At 40.0% G+C, this 20974-nt stretch overlaps 1 protein-coding gene across 2 annotated transcripts in view; it reads left to right on the top strand.

Moving 5' to 3' along the window:
- The window catches only part of RUFY1 (RUN and FYVE domain containing 1), a 61744-nt gene that overhangs the window by 6147 nt on the left and 34623 nt on the right, over nucleotides 1-20974 (top strand). For both annotated transcript variants that reach the window (XM_032628243.1, XM_032628244.1), the window contains exons 2-7: nucleotides 3606-3779; nucleotides 5125-5242; nucleotides 9978-10079; nucleotides 11477-11600; nucleotides 16263-16324; nucleotides 19395-19460. In XM_032628243.1, coding sequence (XP_032484134.1) covers nucleotides 3606-3779; nucleotides 5125-5242; nucleotides 9978-10079; nucleotides 11477-11600; nucleotides 16263-16324; nucleotides 19395-19460 — 646 coding nt within the window. The remainder of the gene's footprint in view (nucleotides 1-3605; nucleotides 3780-5124; nucleotides 5243-9977; nucleotides 10080-11476; nucleotides 11601-16262; nucleotides 16325-19394; nucleotides 19461-20974) is intronic.

The following is a 20974-nucleotide window of genomic DNA, read 5'->3' on the forward strand; positions in this document are numbered from 1 at the left end:
CGGGAAGATCCCACGTGCCACGAGCAACTAAGCCCATGTACCACAACTACTGAGCCTGCTCTCTAGAGCCCGCGAGCCACAACTACTGAAGCCCGCGGGCCTAGACCCCATGCTCTGCAACAAGAGAAGCCACCACAATGAGAAGCTCACACACCGCAACGAAGAGTAGCCCCCTCTCGCCACAACTAGAGAAAGCCTGTACTCAGTAATGAAGACCCAATGCAGCCAAAAATAAATAAATTAAATAAATAAATTAAAAAACTTTTTTTTCTTCTGGAACAAATTACCATTAGAATTATTAGTAATGCTAAGTTAATTAAAGGAATATAAATATAATTTTATAAGTAATTATACATAAATTTTTCTTGGAATTACTTCTCTTCATGAGCCGGTGTTGGTTTTTTCATTAGCATGTACTTGTAGATGAATATATATATTTACTGATAAAATGTGATAGGACTCAGAATCAATTTTATTCCTATTTTTTGATTTTTTATAGATGTGATCCTTGAGAAATCTGGCTCATATAAATAAGAAATAGAAATGGACAGGGTTTTTTTTCCCATTGGTAAATTCTACCAAATATTTTTTTTAAGTTTTATTGAAGTATAGTTGATTTACAAGGTCATGTTAATTTCTGCTGTACAGCAAAGTGACTCAGGTATGAAATGGACAGTTTTGTTATAGTAATGTTGTTCAATTTTTGAACTCCTTCTAAGTTATATGCCCCAAATCACATTGATCTAATGTCAAAATTTTGTTCATTTTTGTTCAAATATTCATTTTGTTCAAATGAAAATCACCTTACTTGCAAAAGGATACAACCTAGTCACATTAAAGAAATTTCTCTACCTCTGGGAAGTTCCCAAAAAAAGGCTTTATCAAAACTTATCAGATGATAATTATGCCTTATAATTCTTTCACTTTGTTTAACTCAGAACACTCAAAATGGTTGGGGATATCTAAACATTTCATTACACCTTGCCAATACAATATTTTTTGACAAAAAGAGTTTAGGGAATTCCCTGGTTGTCCAGTGGTTGGGACTGCACACTTCCACTGCAGGGGACACGGGTTTGATCCCTAGTCAGGGAACTAAGTCCCATATGGCCAAAATTAATTAATTACTTAATTATTTAAAAGTTAGTTTACATGTACTTGAAATCCATTTTCATCAAAAACTTGGAGCTTCAGTTTGGCTCATTTAATATATTGAACGTGTCCATCAAGTTAATGGCATATCCAAGGGATGAGTATTGAGACTGACTGAAAACAATTATATATATTCATATTTGTGGGGGAAATTTTTTTTTAACTCTCCAAATTCAGGATACCCAGCAGAGGGCTGGAGACCAACCCTCTCTCCCAAGACCGAGTTTAACTAAGTTCAACAAAGCAATGAGAGACTGGAGGCTCTTCATGTTTTGGGTGACTTGATTAATCATCAAAGGAGGTTTCACCTCCATTTGGTGTGTGAGACTTTCTGCACCCCAGGTCAGTGCATCAAGAGGAAGATATGGGGGCTTCCCTCGTGGCGCAGTGGTTAAGAATCTGCCTGCCAATGCATGGGACACGAGTTTGCGCCCTGGTCTGGGAAGATCCCACATGCCGTGGAGCAACTAAGCCCACACGCCACAACTACTGAGCCTGCGCTCTAGAGCCCATGAGCCACAACTACTGAAGCCCGTGTGCCACAACTACTGAAGCCCGCGTGCCTAGAGCCCATGCTCCGCAACAAGAGAAGCCACTGCAATGAGAAGCCTGCGCACCGCAACAGAGTAGCCCCCACTCTCAGCAACTAGAGAAAACCCGCCTGCAGCAGTGAAGACCCAATGCAGCCAAAAGTTAAATAAATGAATAAATAAGTTTATTTTTTTTAAAAAGAGGACAAGATATTGGACAAGGAATGAATTGTGGTTCTTCTGTAGAGTGGAAGAAGAAAGAGTGCCTGTGAAACTTGAGGATCTAGAAATCGACTTCCTTAAAATATCGGGGCCTGCCTAGCCCTCCGCAGGACTTCCTGCATACGTATTCCCATTCGAACAACACTATACTTCGTTTTAGACCGGGGATTGGTATCTTCTTTGAATAAATCTTTACAAATTGCTTCTGTGGTTATTGGTCTATTCAGGATTTCTCCCTCTTCTTGTTGGGGTTTTACAGTTTCTATTCCCTTTGTCTATCATCGATTTCATTAAACTTTTCAAATTTATAAATGTAATACATAGGATTCTCTCAAAATTTAAAAATAATTATACCACTCCCACCCAAATGCTTTACTTAAAGTCCACTTTTCTTTTTCCACACCATGATTAAGGTTTAGGCCGATTTTTCTTTCCCAGCAACTGTCCTCTTGGGTTTTGATGAGAATTTAGAATTTTCAGTCCCAGGCTGTCTCTAGTCTTAATACCTGTATTATATATTCACAGTCATAATATCATTCTTTTCGGTTTAGCTACACATATATATGCTCTTTTAACTATTTATATGTCCATATTATTTACTGCCCATGAAATAAAGCAGGTAGACAAAGGATTAATATGCAGAATATACGGACCAATAAAACAAAGGCAAACAAAGAAAGTTAAAAGATTTAACAGGCAATTCATAGAAGGAATACTAGGAGACAAACATGAAAAGCTGCTTAACATCTGTAATGAACAACTGCAAACTAAAACAATAAGATCCCCACCCCACCCAATCCATTTAAATGACCGAACGATGGCGCAGGTGCGGAGAGAGGGGCGCGCTGGCCCGGGATATTTTTCCTGCCGGGAGTAGGTTATAGTTTGGGGTCTATATTATTAATTGCTCGAATGACAGTTTCCTGGGCTTGAGATGACACTTGGTAAGAATTTGTCATGGATATCTGATATTGACTACAAACTTTTGCTCTCAAAGTGACAAGGTTAATAGAGTTGAAAAGCAGCTGAGTTCATTTTATTCTAACGGTTTTATTTACAAAAGAAGTGTAAAACTCGTAATTGTCCACTAATTGTGGACGAAAGATGGGTAACAACGAAAATTTGAGTCCATTACTGAGGAACTGAGGAGCCTTCCCCGAAGGCTCCGGCTGGCACTATCAGGCAAAACAACCGGCTCAGAAAACCCTGTGGCCGGTGTGCGGACCAACCCAACCAATCCCGGAAGCCGCTACCTCCGTCCTGGCTGAAAAGTCAAAATGGCGCCCGTTAGCTCCATGGGCGTGGCCTCGAGCTGTACTCCTCCAATAGGAACGAGAGGGGGTGGAGCACTTTCCCAGCAAGCCTTCTAGCTTGGGGCAGGGCTTCCTGGAGTTTGCGCCCTTCCCTTAGTCAAAAATGGAATGGGGGCGTGGGAGGAACCATTCGCGGAGATTCTTGGTAGGGTCGTCGCCGTAGCAACGCGCTGAGCTACCTGGGAGAGGCCTCTGGAGTCTGACCCAAGGCCCCCGCCGCCCACATGCGGCTGTGACCTCCCGGGGTCAGGGCCCGGCTGGCTGCGATCTCCAGTTTACCCACACGTCCGCGCTCCGAGCAGACCGCCTCCATTGTTCCGCGTCCAGCCTCCTCACCCCGGGCTACACTCAGTCCACTAACGAAGCTGTCCCCGCTTCTGTCCTCCAGCTTCCAAGTGCCAGATGATGGAGGAGCGTGTCAACCTGATGCACATGATGAAACTCAGCATCAAGGTCTTGCTCCAGTCCGCCCTGAGCCTGGGCCGCAGCCTGGATGCAGACCATGCCCCCTTGCAGCAGTTCTTTGTAGTGATGGAGCACTGCCTCAAACATGGGCTGAAAGGTGAGCCTGAGGGGGCGGGGTCGGGGGCTTGAAAAATTCGGGCTAGCTGTTTCCCAGCATCATCAGTGCCAAACGTTGTTCTGGGTGCTGGTGTTGTTCTTGTGCACACAAGACAAACAGTGCACAAGACAAACAAGGTCCCTGCCCACAAGACGCAACATTCTAGAGCAGCGCTGTCCAATAGAAATGCCATGCAAGCCACATGTGTAATTTCTAATGTTCTAGTAGACACGTTTTAAAAAACGGAAAAGAAACTGATGAAATTACTTTTAGTAATTTATCCCAATATAGCCAAAATATTATCATTTTGACACATATAATCAGTATAAACCTTACTAATGAGATATTTTGAATTCTTTTCTACACTGAGACTTAAAGATCCACCGTGTGTTTTATACTTACAGCACATCTCAGTTGCACTGGCTGCATTTCAGTAGCACTTGTGGCTAGTGACTACCTTGGACAGCACAGTTCTAGAAGAGGAGACAGACAACAAACTCAGAAGCAAAATAATTACAAAATGCTACAAATTCAGGGACGCAAAATAGGTTAAATGATAGAGAATAAAGGGAAAAACCTTTCAACTAGGGTGAGAGGCGAAGGTCTTTCTGGGGAGGTAAAATGTGAGCTGAGACCTAAAAGAGAAGGAGTCAACCTTTCAGATGTTTGGGGCAAGAGCCTTCCTAGAAAGACAGAACAAAACAAGACCGAAGTCCTGAGGGGGACCAACCTTGGTTTCAGGAAGACACCAGGTAACTGAGGCATGCTGAGAAGGAGTAGGTGAGGTCAGGGCAGTTGGGATGGGCTGGATCACGGTAGGCCTTTATAGGTCAGGTGAGGAGCTGGATTTTATTCTAAGAGTATTTAGAGGATTTTCAGCAAGGGAAAAACAAGATCTAACTTACATTTGTAAAAGAACTTCCAGCTATGTGGAGGACAGATTAGAAAGGTGGGGAGGTGACGGTATTAGGAGCAGGGAAACCCATTAGGAGATTATTGCAGCCGTTCAGATGAGGGATGGTGGTGATGATTTGAAATCAAGAATTGACTTTGGCATAGGAGGGAGAAAAGGCAAGGATTTCACAGGTGATCATTTGACCACTTGTTTTATTTCATGGTCAATAAATACTTGAAAGAGCCTAGTGGGTATATCAGAGAAACCCTTTCATTAGAGGAAGGGAGAGCTCATTTGGTACCTGGCCTTTCCCAGTCCCCAAGACTGAATCAGAAGGAGTAAGCAGTGCAGCTCCACAGCATTCATTTGGCTTTTGGGAGAGAGACTGTGGGACCCTGAAGACATTTTGCAACCTGTTCTTATGAATAACACTTCTGTTTTCCCTTTTAGTTAAGAAGAGTTTTATTGGCCAAAATAAATCTTTCTTTGGTCCTTTGGAGCTGGTGGAGAAACTTTGTCCAGAAGCATCAGATATAGCCACTAGTGTCAGAAATCTGCCAGAATTAAAGTGAGTGAGAAGTAGTTACATCAATTTGATGTTTTAAGAAAACTTCCTTGTATTTATCAATTTCTCTATTCCTTGCTGATAAAGCGTTTTCTAATTTAGAACAAACTGTAGCAAAAGCTACACTCTACTTAGACTTTAGTCCCAGCTCTGCTGCTCATTCTCCACATAAGCTTGAGAAAATTTGCCCCTCTCTGAGCCACAGTTTCCTTTTCTTTAAAATGGGGACAGTGATTGCGTGTCATACAAGGTCAAATAGTGAAAAGGTGTTGTCACCCAAAGAGCAGTTACAGGAGGAAAAAGAGTTGTTACACTCCTGGAATTGCTGCTTCAGATGCACCTGGGTGCTTTGTGACCACCTAGAGGGGTGGGATAGGGAGGGTGGGAGGGAGATGCAAGAGGGAGGAGATATGGGGATATATGTATATGTATAGCTGATTCACTTTGTTATAAAGCAGAAACTAACACACCATTAAAAAGCAATTGTACTCCAATAAAGATGTTAAAAAAAAAAAAGACAGATGCACCTGGGCAGTTTTCTGAATAATACAGTTTGGAACAGATTTTAGATTCCAGGATAAGAAACATTTGTGGAAAGGCTGGCACTAATGAATTTTGCCTTTTTGCCTTATCTGGGTTTGCCCTTGGGATCCCTATGTATAGGCGCAAAATAAAAAACTGAATGGAACACGAAAAGGTATATCGTGGGATCTGCATTGAGAAGGGGCCCTGGAGATCCTTAGGCCAATGCAAAAGTTCTCCCGGCAGAGTCTTTCACAGGGGACTCAACTGTCCAGCCTCTGTTTGACCTTCTCCTGCAGAGCCAGCTTATTCCATTTTTAGATAATAATAATAGCCACCACAATTAACTAAGGTCCTGCCATGTGCCAGGCATTGTGCTAAGGACATTTCATTATCTCGTTTTATCCTCCACAAATCCCTAGGAACTAAGCTGTTGGTGTCCCCATCTACAAGTGCAGAAACTGAGACTCACAGTAGTTAAGTAACTTGCTCAAGGTCCCTCGGCAAGGGAGTGGTGGAACCAGGAAGAAAACACAGGTCTGCTGGTCTCTGAAGCCCTCTAAATCCCACTAAACCCTCTAAATCCCACTAAACTCCATCTTTGCTGAGCCCTGTGCATTCATAGGACTTAAGCCTTCTGTCTCTGTCCCTGGTTCATCCCTCTGGGCCTATACCACCTAAAGTGAAAACCTTTAGCAGGCGACAACCTTTCATATATTTATTTGGTGACCCCCTCATGAGCCTCCTACGTCTTCTGCCTTGTTTCTTCAGTTCTTTTTTTTTTGGTGGTATTGGGTCTTCATTGCAGTGTGCGGGCTTCTCACTGCAGTGGCTTCTCGTTGCAGAGCACGGGCTCTAGGCACGCAGCCTTCAGTAATTGTGGCTCGTGGGTTCTAGAGCGCAGGCTGATCAGTTGTGGCACACAGGCTTCGTTGCTCCGTGGCATGTGGGATCTTCCCGGACCAGGGATCGAACCCGTGTCCCCTGCATTCTTAACCACTGCGCCACCAGGGAAGTCCCTTCATTTGTTCTTTATGTGGTCCTATTGTCCATTCCCTTCCAGCAAGCTCACTCCCTCAAGAGTACAGCACTAGACTGTGTCTCTGGGTGGTCTGGTTGGATGGAGCAGGGCTCTCCCTCCTCCTGCACTCAGGCTATTTCCACTTAGGCACAGGAGGCGTTTTTGAAGTCTTGTTGTGCTAACAAAGAGCTTATTGTCAGCTAAACTCACTGCTTCTGTTCCCTGTGGATGCTAAACAGGTAACTAGCTTAAGTACCCAAATCCTCCCTCTGTCTGCCAAAAAGGAAATACATAGTAGCTCCCTCCTCTTGATGCCTCTGGAGGAGTAGCCTTGTTGGGAGCCATGTGAGAAAAGGCTACTGCTTTGCTCTATAAAGAGCTGCAGTGTTTTTACTATTTCATTAAATAGTAACAAAAGTTCTAAAATTTCTGCAGTATTTTGGAAGTTATGACCAGAATTTTTTTTGAGGGTAGAGACTATTTGCTCTAAGGTGGTTTGAAACTTGCGTGACGAACTTTGCATCCTGAGAGACATCTCTCTAGAGTTTAATGTCCTTGTCTAATTGAGATAAAAATATCTTTTACAGTATGGCCTATCACCCAAAATATTTCATTGTTTTCATGTCATGGTTTATTATTAAACAAACTGTTACACAATGAATAAGTTACACTTAAGATTGGCGCCTAAACCCAGATAACAGACAAAGCTTGTCTCTCTCTTTTTTGAAAATTAAAAACAACCTTTTTGGGGACTTCCCTGGTGGTACAGTGGTTAAGACTCCGCCTGCCAATGCAGGAAACATGGGTTCGATCCCTGGTCTGGGAAGATCCCACATGCTGCGGAGCAACGAAGCCTGTGTGCCACAACTACTGAGCCTGTGCTCTAGAGCCCATGCGCCACAACTACTGAAGTGCACACGCCTAGAGCCCAGGCTCTGCAACAAGAGAAGCCACCGCAATGAGAAGCACGTGCACCGCAATGAAGAGTAACCTCCCTTCACCGCAACTCGAGAAAGCCCACGCGCAGCAACAAGGACCCAACACAGCCAAAAATAAATAAATTCTAAAAAAAATAAAATAACCCCCAAAACCACCTTTTTTCTTATTACATAACTTTTTTTTTTTTTTTTTGCCGTACGCGGGCCTCTCACTGCTGTGGCCTCTCCCGTTGCGGAGCACAGGCGCCGGTCGCGCAGGCTCAGCGGCCATGGCCCACGGACCTAGCCACTCCGCGGCATGCAGGATCCTCCCGGACGCGGGCACAGAACCCGCGTCCCCTGCATCGGCAGGTGGACTCTCAACCACTGCGCCACCAGGGAAGCCCTACATAACTTTTAATTAAGAAACAAAAAAGGTGCTTCTGTTAGCTTACTACTCAGAAAAAAAACTACAATTAATATCGTGGTCAGTATCCTTTTAGATCCTTTCAGTGCATAGTCGGACAGACAAATAAGATTCTATTTTTATTCCCTTCCACCTCCCCCAGTGGCTTCATTATTGCACTGCTTCTCATGGAAGACAGTTTGGCACTATCCACAAAAAACACCAATACATCTACCCTTTGACCCAGCAATTCCACTTCTAGGAGTTTTATCTCGTAAATCTAACACATGAAAATGTCACATGTACAGAAATACCTGTTGCAGCATTATTTGTAACAGCGGAAGATTAGAAACAGCCTAGATAAAAACCAGCTAAATAAATTATAGGGCAGTCCAATACTGAAACACTCTAAAGCTATGAAAAAATGAACGAAAAATTCCCTGTGTCTGGAAAGAATTTCAAAATGACAGATATTCAGTGAAATAAGCAAGTTGCAGAACAGCATATATAGCATACTAATTTTTTTGTAAACAGGAGAGAAAAATAGAATTTATATTTATTTTCATATGCATAAAAATGTTTTGGAAGTGAACCTAAACTAAGAGCAGTATATTGTACAGAGGTGGGGAACTGGGGGAAAAAAGTATTAAACTGTACGTACTGTTTTGTGGCTTTTTTTCCCATTTAATATTAGATTTTAAACCTTTTGCCATAATAGTCATCCACATCATTTTTGTATAGCTCCTCCCACTTTGCTCTTTGTGGTTGTCTTCAAATTCTCATTATCCAAACAGTGCAGTGGTGACCACCCCCAAACATGCGTCTTTGTGTATCTCCTAAATTATTTCCTTATATTACTAGATGTAGAATTTTGATAACCTACTGTCATTAAATTGCCTGCTAGAAGAATTGTATCAGTTTGCACTCCCACCAAGCAGCACATGTCAGTGTCCATTTTTCCTATCATGCCAACATCAGATGTCTTTTTTTTTCCCTACTTTATTTCCTTTCTTATTTACTCTGGCTTTACATCATTTATTGAAGGGAGAAGGGGGGAATCCAGTCCTTTGTATTGATTAAGTTGGGTGCCCTCTGACCCTTTGAGGCTGATATTGATTACAGCAGGACCTCTAATACTCTCTTGGGTGTTACAAATGCAGTTACTCTGCTTAGAACAGGATCTTTTTTTCCTTAAATAATGTTAGGTCTACAATTGGGAGGCCTTTTCTTTTCTTTTAATGTTTAAAACAGATCTTTTCAAAATCACACCTTTGAGATTGGTTGCACAACAGCATGAATGTACCTAACAGTACTGAACAGTACAGTTAAAAATGGGTAAGGTGGTAAACTTTATGTTATGTGTATTTTACCACATCAGAAATAAAATTGTACCTTTGAGCTAATGCCCTAGAAATTTTGTGAGACTTCAACCCTTTAACAACTACGTTCTATATTCGTCTTTTGAAAGAAAATTTATCCATTATACAATCTAACCTGGTATTTCCTGACTCCCTGTGAAATTTTATGAATACATGCAAAGTTTTATCTAATTGTATTTGTTCCAGAAATCAGATGTTTGTGGCTTAAATTTTTTTTCCTATTCTTTTGGGGGGTGGGGTGGTGCAGAATACATGCCCCATGATACAGACTTCAAACAGTACCCAAAAGAATGCAGTGAGCCATTTCCTCAGCCTTCCCAGACAGTGCGCTCCTCCAGCCCCCAGGGCAGCTCTATTACAGCGTTCTCTGCATTCACCAGCATATGTATGCGTGAACATGTGTTTCTCCTTGGCTAAGTTGGTTTTTTCCCCTTTGTTTTTTGTTGTTATTATTGTTATGCCATAATAGTTTGATTCCCTGTTTGAATTCCAGGACAGCTGTGGGAAGGGGCAGAGCTTGGCTTTATCTTGCACTCATGCAGAAGAAACTGGCAGATTATCTGAAAGTGCTTGTAGACAATAAACATCTCTTAAGGTATTTCATCACCTATCTTTGCTTAGCTTTTGCTTCGTAATTAGAACACAGTTCTGTATATCATTCGGAATTAAAACAAGAATGTATATTGTACAGTTTTTATTCAAATTATTATTAAGTGTAACTATTCTGTGGCTTAGTTTTAAAATAGCAGTATTTTATTTTTTGAGCACTGATGTCTGAAAGTCTTTATGAATGAAGATGTATATTTTCATTTTGAAAAGTCATTTTGAAGATAGTTCTTCAAAAATACCTAAGATTAGGCACCCTGACAGCGTACTCCATTAAGTTTCAACAAAATGGTATTTGATTGGATGATAATAGGGGGAAAATGACTTGAACTAGATTCAGTGGGCAATTTTAAAGTATAAAACCCTGCTTTTTGTAAGGGAACATATCTAGATTACCTGTTTTAGGATTCCACATTCAGTTTGTAAACTTTTATATCTCTTGGCATCAGTAAAGACGAACTGTCTATCTCTGAAATTTATGACTGGGTTCATTTTTTATATTTATAACTCTATAAACAAAAGTAACCATTATAAGAGGAATTTTCTCCAGGATATGATCATTTACAAGGAACAGATCTCGCCAGAGATAATTCTCTTACCTAACTGAAATAAAAATGTCTTTTACAGTCACCCAAAATTTTCCATTGTTTTCAAGTCATGGCTTATTATTGAACATATCTTTTCATGATAAATACGGGTTTCAAATAGTTCACGTACTTTGTACTCTTCTTTGAGTACTGTTATACTGAGTAACTCTGAGGTACAGATTTCATTCTAAACAACTAATTCTTAGGATAATAAGTTCTCATGTACTCATACACACAATGGTAAATTAGCTAATCGCTGGTGACCAGAGCAGTAATGGATGGAGCCTCACTGTAATGGCTGAGGTGACTTGGAGGTAAGGAAGTAAAAGCAGCCAGTGTTGTTCCATGGGACACAGGGAAGAGGGAAGAGTTTTATCCTTGGATGGGTGGTGGGGGAGGCTGTGGGATCCCACTTTATGTTGACATGAATGTAAGTGTAGAAGTAGTTCATAGCAACACAAAAGAAGGAGCCAGAGTGGACAGGAGGGGCAGAGTGATGTTCAGGAACACAGGAGCCAAGAGATGAGGAGGACTGGGCTCCAGGGTCCAAACAGAGGAGTTAATCCTAGACCAGAGGTAGGAGGAGTCCATTTTAAGCCACAGGAAGAGAGGAGAGGCCAGAGAAGAGATAGCAGCACTTAAAGTGGGAGAGGAAATAGAAGGAAGAAGGGAATTCACACAAGGGAGCCTCTGGCTCCTGATGAAGTTGGCAGCCAGGCCATGAGCTGAGAGGTGAAAAGGCAGAGTAGGTCCAAGAGAAGGGTGGTGAAGGTGTTCCTGTTGTATCGATCTCTTTCAGTGAGTTCTATGAGCCTGAGGCATTAATGATGGAGGAAGAAGGGATGGTGATTGTTGGTCTGCTGGTGGGACTCAATGTGCTTGATGCCAACCTCTGTTTAAAAGGAGAAGACTTGGATTCTCAGGTAAAATGGGAATTTTGACTCCAGATCGAATGCCTTGTCTGGGCCAGGGATTTTACATAGGATCTGCAGACATATGCTGAACCTAAGGAAGGGGCAGATGGCAGGGGGCATCTGGCACAGGGCTGTGCAAGGTGCTATGCTGGACCAGAGTGGGGAGCAGCTGGCAAAGGTCTTGGGGAAGGGTGAAAAATAGCTTGGGCAAAGGCACAGAGGCACACAGAGAGCATGGCGTGTTTGGGAACGGGAAGCAGTTCTCCATGGCTAGAACACAGGATGCTCAATGAGTGAAGTGAAGGTAGAGGCTGGCCCAATTGTTAGGCCATCAGTGCCACGTTAGAGGCTTTAGTTTTTGTCCCTGGAACTTTGGAACTTAAAAACCTTTGGAGGTATTTAAGCAGTACACTGAAATGATCAGGCCTGGGATTGAGAAAGATCAAGCTAGCAACCATCCAGTTCATGAGTTAGAAGCAGCCAAGAATAGGGAAAGCAAAAACATTGAGCAGACAAGTCTGGAAGCCCCAGGTTGCATGAGGAATGGGAAAATAGACTCGGGAGAGACTTGGGAAGTCAGATGGTAAAATGGAGCACAAATGAAAGTAGGCGGTAAGATGCAGAGTGCCCCATGGGGTGGGACAGCCCTCTTGACCAGGGCTGAGACCTAAACTCGTGGTGGCAGGGGCAGTAAGTCACGACACCCTGCCCCACCCTCACCTCCACCTCTTCAGGGCATCTGTAACTGGGCAGTGGCCCAGGCTTCTTCCCACTACATGTTTGGACATGAATCTAAAGCTTCCCCAATCCCTCCGTGACCAGGTCAGCTTTTTTTATTGTAACCTTTCCTCTCTTTTTTTTTTTTTCTAGTAGTTTTCTTGTTTTTGCCTGTTAAATGTTTTTCAAAAAATACAAAGAAGTTTTTTTGAAAAGAAACAAAATATCACATATAATCCCATTGCACAGAAAGAGCTAATTCAGTGTTACATTTCAGGATACATCCTTGAAGCACATGAAGAAAGGTGTATGTGTGTATTTATATTTCAGAGACAGATGTTTGGAGTTCTCTTTTTTCATTAAACCAAAATATGATTATTCCAAGCACACCATTTTGCAATTTTTTAATTTAATAATATGTTCCACATAGCTCTTGATGTCAAGAGATATAAACCATTTTAAACAACTGATAGTAATCCATTTTATGAATGTACCATAATTTATTTAACCAATACTTACTAATGTAAGTTGTTTCCATGTTACAACAATAATGTTATAAACATCCTCATACTTCTTTTTACTCTTGTCTGTTTATTTTCTTAGGTTAAGTTTTGAGATTGCTGTGTCAGAGTATACACATTCTGCATGAGTGTTGTGATTACATGTGAGCATTCTTGGTCTTTTTTAATCTGAGAGAAAAACAACTCTTCATCTCAAATTTATATTTTTGAGAACTAGGAAGATAAACTATTTTTTTCATGTTTTATTTGCCATTGGGGGTTCACCTGTTCATATCCTTTGCCCATTTTTTTGAGTTTTCCAACTTTTTCCACTCCTTTATTATTGATTAAGGATATTTACCATTTGTCAGAATATTTGTTATAAATTTTTTTTTTCTGCTGTCTTGGGGCTTGTTTTCCCTGTAGACTTTTTTTTTTTTTTGCTGGTCATAGTTAATGGACTTTTCCTTTATACCTTCTAAGGTATTGTGCTTAGAAGGTCCTTCCACGTCTAAAAATTAACCTAATTTTTTAAATCACATGTATATTTTTTACATTTAAATGATCTGCCTGTTATTCGTTTTGACATAGTGTGAAGTAGAAGTCTAGATTTCTTATATAAGTACAGTAGTAAACTATTACTACAGTAGTAGTAAAGTTTTCTCAATATCATGTATCAAATATTATTTCCCTACTAATTTGAAATTCCACCTTTATCATGTGTTGAAATATCCATTATGCTCTGAGGCTTATTTCTGGACTCTCTGTTTAGTCTCTGGATCTTTTTATTTCTATGCCAGTAACGTAGTCTTTTAATTACCAAAGCTCTGGCAGTTCACCTCCTGCCTACTTTTTTGTACTTCTTTGTCAGATATAGTTGAGGCTGTCCATTCTGCCAGATGACCTTGAACATCATTTTGTCAGATTCCAAAATAAAAATTTAATTGGGATTTTTATTAAGTAATAGATGTGATTGAGCCCCCTGGCCTATTCTTATCTTTAATACCTCTTGTATGTCACCATAAATTATGAGTATTTGCTACTGCACCCTGAGGGATCCTCTTTCTCATGTTTAGAAAGTACTGTTCTATTCTAGCTTACTTTATATTTTTATTTAAAAATGAACATTGAATGCTATCAAATAACTTTTTTGGCATCTATTGAGATGCCATATCCATTTTTAACCCATAATAATAATTGAATTAATTCTTAGGTTTCCTATTGTAATATCATAAAATAAACCTTACTTGGTCATCGTGCGTTATTCTTTTAGTATACTCCTAGATTTAATATGTCTGTGGTTTATTTGGAAATTTTGTATTTCTCCTTAAAAGTGACACTGGTCTGAATTTTCCTTTTCTATACTGTCTTTGTCACTTTTCAGTGTCAGGATTGTATAACCTCATAAAATAAACTGGATGATATTCTTTTCTTTCTTGCTTTCTACAACAGTTTATTAGAGCAGGAAATATTTTTCTTTAAAGGTTTGTTAAAACTGGCTAGTATGACAGTTTCAGCTTTATGCAAAAGCTTTATGGTCCTCATGCTTTGACCACTTTAATTTTTTGCATAGCTTCGGTCAATTTATTGGTTTCCTAAGTCTTAGAAACAGTTTTAGTCATTTATATTTTTCCAGAAATCATTTGTTTCATTCAGATCTATTAGTTGCATGAGAGTATTTTCTTACAGCTTTTTAAAATCTCACTTTTCTAAATTGTAATACTCGGTAGAGATTTGTCTGCTGTGTTGAGCTCGAAGAACCAGGTCTTGCTTTTACACATCACTTCTGCTTTGAGAGGAGAGCTTTGTTTCCTAGTCCATTAATTCCTACTTTGGGTATTCTTTCTCATTCCTTCTATTGTTGCTTTCTTTCCAGTCAAATATATATTTCTTTTTAAATTATTTTTGTATTACAAAAGAAATTCATGCTTGTTGAAAAGAAGTTAAGCAATTACAGAAGAATGTAAAGTGAAAAGTGAAATTCAAGCTCCCCTTCTCCTCTCCCCCTTCAGTCCCAGTCTTGTCCCCACAGATAATGGTAAAAATTTGAGGGACTGTTTCTACTTTTCCTATGCATTTATGTCTACATAGGTTTTGTTTTTAATTAAATCTTTTCTGGTTTTCTGTTGCAGTGTAACAAATTAACAGTCACCTAAATGATTACAGTCCCTCATATTTGAGGGATGGCTGAGCTCAGCACGGTGACTCTTAAGCATGCCTGTGATCACAGGCAGTTGGTGGCTGGGGCTGGAGTGGCTGAAGGCATATACACTCTCACTCTCTGTCCTCTGGGCTGAGAAGGCTCAGGGAGCTGAGGCTGGAGCAGCAGGGGCTTCTTGGGCATCTCTGTCTACACGTGGTCTCTCCACTTGGTCTCCAGTGTGGTGCCTCAAGGTTAGCCAGACTTTTCCCATGGAAGCTCAGAACTTCAAAGGTATATGCCCAAGGGAAAGAGCCAGGAGGAAGCTTGTACTGCCTTTGTTAACCTAGCTGCAGAAGTCACAGCATCCTTTCTGCTGCTTTCTGCTCATAAAGACAGGCCTTACTGGACACCCAGGTTCTAGGGTCAGGAATATAGATTGGTGGGAGGCGCAACAGAGGAGTTGCAGAAAACATCATGTATAGCTTTGGTTTTAACATAAGGGAGGTTACTATAAGGAGTTAATGCTGTACATAGTATTCTTTGAGTTAAAATTTTATCCTGGAGCTTTCTTCATTTCATTACATATTCATTCTCTGCATTCTTTGTTATGGTTGCATAGGGTTCTGCAATATGGCTATAACATGACTGATTTAAATATTTCTCTATTGATGAACCCAATTTTCCTATATTTCGAAGGAATGGCTGCACTTACACTAGAGTGGATGGTGGCAGACTAGGGCTCTCATTCACTCTCTCTGAAGTGCTTTATTTCTGGACAAAGCCCCTGACTTTGAGATTTTGAGGGGTCTTGGAGCCCCTAGTTCCCCACAGCAGCAGAGAATTTTCCCTGAAATACTGGACCTTTTCACCTCAGTTTGGGGGAAGAAGGAGTCAGAGTTATCAGTTAAGGTCAGAGTTATCAGTTAAGGTCACCACTTTAGAGATACAGGTCTCTTTTTTTTTTTTTTATTACTTTGTACCCAAAGAACTTTGTTGATCTTTGTCAACAATTTGATTGTTGAATAAATAAGTAAAATAAATAAATAAATAAATAAAACTTCAGAATATTCCCTTAAATTCTGATTTTTAGTAAGTTTAGAAGGTGAGGGGGTTATTTTTCTTTTGGTTTGTTTGTTTGATTGATTGCTGCTTTAAGCTGGTTAACCTAACTGATTGTCAGGTTATCCTAACAATCCTATTGTTTTATCCTGAGATAGGAAGGTAAATACCCTGAATTTTAAAGACTGTAAGTTTTGTGGAAAGTGCGAAAAGTTATTTTTCACTTAAACTGGTACATTTTATTTCGATCAGGTTGGAGTGATCGATTTTTCTCTCTACATTAAGGATGTGCAGGATCTTGATGGTGGCAAAGAGTAAGTTCTGTATTGTATGCTGTTCTTCACGTTTTTAATGAAATTCTGGCAGAGAATGCTCCTTTTTTAAAATTGAGGTATAATTGACATATAACATTATATTAGTTTCAAGTGTACAACATAATGATCTGATATTTGTATATATTGCAAAATGATCACCACAATAAGTCTAGTTAACATCCATCACCATACGTAGTTACAAAAAATTTCTTTTCTTGTGATAAGCATTTTTAGGATCCAGTCTCTTAGCAACTTTCAAATATGCAATACAGTATTATTAACTACAGTCACCATGCTGTACATTACATCCCCAGGACTTACTTATTTTATAACTGGAAGTTTGTGCCTTATGGCCCCATTCACCCACTCCCCCACCCCCCCACCTCTGGCAACCACCAGTCCCTGTATCTGTGAGTTTGGTTTTGTGTTTATTTTAGATTCCACATATAAGTAAGATCATAAGGTATTTGTCTTTCACTGTTTTACTTACTTCGCTTAGCATAATGCCCTCAAAGTCCACTCATGTTGTCAGAAATGGTAGGATTTCCTTTTTTTTTATGGATGAATAGTATTTTATTATATGAATATACCACATACATTGATGGACAGTTAGGTTGTTTCCATATCTCGGCTGTTATAAATAATGCTGCAGTGAACATGGGTGTGCATATACATTTTCAAGTTAGTTTTCATTCTCTTTGGATAAATACCCAGAAGTGGAATTGCTGGATCATTTAGTAATTCTATTTTTTAATTTTTTGAAGAATTGCCATACTGTTTTTCATAGTGGCTGCACCAATTTACATTCCCACCAACAGTGCACAAGTGTTCCCTTTTCTCTGCATCCTGGCCTACACTTATTCTTGTCTTTTCGGTGATAGCCATTCTAACGGGTATGGCATGATAGCATACTGTGGTTTTTGATTTGCATTCCCCTGATGATTAGTGATGTTGCATCTTTTCATGTAACTGTTGGCAAAGAATGCTACTTTTGTTTTTGTGTTGTTTGAATTTTTATTTTTTATTTAGCTATTTTTAATTACAGTGGTAATACATTCCTATTCCCATTGTTTAAGGAATTAGGCTCTGTGGAAGAGTAGAGAGTACAAGGCAAATTTCCCCATTAACACTATCCCCTTGTCTCCATCTCAATCCCACTCCCCCTGCTTCTTCAGAGGAAGCTACTCATGCATGACTCCTTCCAAGCCTTTCTTTACTGCCTTGCAGGTATATATTTGTTGGTAGTGTAATTTGCTTTATGGTTTGGATGTAAATGGAAAGGTACTATTATATATTTAAGTTGCCACTAGACTTATTCTTTGATCCTACTGTGTCTTGGGTGTCTTTTCATGCCACATTGTAGCTCTACCTCATCCTTGTTAACAAGAGCATTAAAAGAAGTTATCCTGGAAAAAAAAAAAAGAAAAGAAAAAAAAGCAAACAATGTATATAACATGCTACCATTTATGTTATAACAAAAAAGACATACACCCATATTTATATGTTGTACTTCCATATACATGGATCATTTCTAGAGAGGCACATCGACCTGAAAACAAGGCCACCTGTGGGGAAGAGGTCAGGAGACAGGCATGGGAGGGAGTTTCACTGTAAACCCTTGCGCTGTGTTTGAATATTTTACCACGTACATCTGTTACCTGTCTTTCACACGTCTTTGTAATGAGAACTCTTCCTTCTCAGTGCCTTGGCAGTGCACCTTACCAAGGAAGGGACCAGCGGGAATCCCATTAATGCTTCATGCACCCATAGTACAAGGATTCACTCACTTGAAATTTAAAATACATTCTTAATGTCAAGAAGAACTGGAAGTAAACTGATTATCCACTATTAAGGGAATACAGTCAGCCTTTGAACCTGCAGATGTGGAACCCACAGATATAGAGGGTCAGCTGTGCTATGCCATTTGTATAAGGGACTTGAGCATCTACAGATTTGGGTATCCACAGAGGTTCTGGAACTAGTCCCCCGTGGATACCTAGAGACATCTGCAATTGAATGAATTGTAGAACATCTGAAGTATTCCACACTATGTATTATACAGACATGAAAGAAAAACAAATTTAACCTACTGTATAGTAGATTTAGAGGGATTTCCGCAGGTATTATTGAGTGAGAAAAGTATAATACTGAGAAGTATATATATCCCATTTTTTAAAACCCCCAAATTCTCTAATATATATTTTAATTGCATATACTATATGTAAAAATATAGATAGATATTATGATTATATACACATAGGATACTCAACAAGCTATCAGTATGTGTTACCTGGGAGAGCTATGTAAAGGGCAGAAAGGTAAAAGAAAAAAATGACTGCACTGACCAGCAAATCCAGCACCTGTGGCATGAACCTGGGTCACATGATCCCATTTATGTACATATGTACGTAAAGAAGTTGGTGGGAGGAGCCTAACTTTAAAATGATAAAGTCTTTTTTGCTTTTTTTATAAAGATGTATGAAGTTTTGTTATGTTGTGTTTTTGCTTTTTGGTTTGTTTTTTTTTTTGGCCATGCTGCACAGCTTGCAGGATCTTAGTTCCCTGACCAGGGATTGAACCTACCCCCTTGGCAGTGAAAGTGCAGAGTCCTAACCACTGGACTGCCAAAGAGTTCCCAGAGTCTTTTTTTTTTAACCCAGACTAATCAGCTTTGTGTTTTGAAGAGTCTTGTGGTCTTCTTTTCTGAGGCAGCTTCTTTTCCTTCAGTATAACAAGGGCTGCTTCATCTCCTAACTGGAAAGCCATTTACATGTGGCTTTTGGTGTTTCTACCTTGCCTGCCAGTGGCTTTCTCAAATGCTAGGGGAGAGGTGGGAGGAGCGTCTGCAGGGAGGCTCCTCTCCAGGCAGCCTGTTTCCAGTGTGTCCCATGTCTTCCTAGCCCGCCTTGCTGGTTCACTTAGGACCGTGCAGACATTACTAAGCTCTGACCATCTCTTGGTTTCCTGATGACATTCGTACTCCTACAAGGTGACGGGAAGGTTGGGGGACAATTAAAAGTATTAACCCTGAGTAAAAAGAATTTCTCTCTTTTTATATTCTTTTTAAAAGGCATGAAAGAATTACTGATGTCCTTGATCAAAAAAATTATGTGGAAGAACTTAACCGGCACTTAAGGTAGGACTCCCTCCTTTTTCCATTGTTGCAGTTCATTCTCAGTGCCCGATAATTGCCTCATGGAACCTTTTTGAGGTGCCATATATTTATAACTAACTTTTTTCCAAACCAAGAAAAAAGGTTGTTGTTCAGTGCTCATGTGTACAGACTGTAGAAGTATGATTTCTTGATAAAGAGCTTTGGGGAATCCTTTGATCTTTTGTTCTGTCTAGTTATGCAAATTAGAGAGTAATAAATTAAACCTCTCCACCCCTTAGCCCACCGCAACTTAGTTGGAAATCACTGCATGGGAAGCATTATCGCTGCTGGGAATCAACACACATCCCTCCAATGTTCTGGGCAGGAAAAAGGGGTTGAAAACCACTGGGCTAGACCTTTGAGAACAATTCAATAGTGATAGCAGGTATCTTTATCTTGAATTTTCATTTTAATTGGAAAGCTGCTCCTGTGTTTCATGAAACACTAGTTGTTGCAGGTTTTGATGGAGAATGGATGGAGATTCTCAGCCTAACGTGTTTGGGAAAAATAATTCTCTCTCTGAACGCTCTTTAGAGAGTGCACTGTGCACATTAGCAGTTCTCTGCGGGAGCAGCCTCTCTGGCCCCCAAAGCCAATGAAGCAGGCAAAGGAGCTAGTGTGTTCTTCAGAACATACCTAGGGTATGCTGCTCTGAGCTTTCCTGAGGTGTGATGCTGGCTATTATTTTGAGAGTGAGATTCTTAATCCATGCTTAGTTTATTGAGAACTTTTATAAGGAATAGATGTTGAATTTTATCAAATGCCTTTTAGCATCCATTAAGTTAACATGACTTTTATCCCTTAATCTATTGATGTAATATAGTTTATTAATGGATTTCTTCGTAGGGATAAACTCTACTTGATCATAGCTTTAATAATTTAGTCATCCTCTTAACATGTAACTTAACATAGTTGTTCCATAGTTTCCCCTCTGGCATGGTATCAGGGTTATGCAGCTTCACAAAATGAATCAGGAAGCTTTGCCTTGTTTCTGTGCCTGGGAACACCTTCTATTTCGTGAGCATTATTTGCTCCTTGAAAATTTGAAGCTCAAAGCCTGTGTGGAGGCAATACTTATGCCAGCTTTTCAGTTTTTCCTTAGCTGTTAATTCATCTAGCTTTTCTCCTCGTGAGGATATATCTTCTTTGGTAATTTATGTTTTCTAAGGAAAAATAGAAATTTTGTTGATATTTTCTGAGTTATGTAGTTGGTACAGAATTGAAAATGGCATACTCGTAAAACTTGTAATTCCTTCCATATGTTTTGTTTTGTTGACTTTTTCATTTTGTGTCAATTTGTATTTTTATTTTTCTCCCACCCAATTCTTGAACCTTGGTTCATTAGCCTTGTCAGGTTTGTTTCTTGATACCCCCCCCTCACCGGCAAAAAGCCCCAGTTTTTGGCAGTAGGGTCTGTTGCCTAAAAGTGCAGGCTCTGGAGCCAGATCACCTGGGTTCATAGGGGTATGAAGTTAAGTGAGTTTTTCAATAAAGTT

The sequence above is a fragment of the Phocoena sinus genome, chromosome 3, assembly GCF_008692025.1.
Source record: "Phocoena sinus isolate mPhoSin1 chromosome 3, mPhoSin1.pri, whole genome shotgun sequence".
NCBI classification, from domain to species: Eukaryota; Metazoa; Chordata; class Mammalia; order Artiodactyla; family Phocoenidae; genus Phocoena; species Phocoena sinus.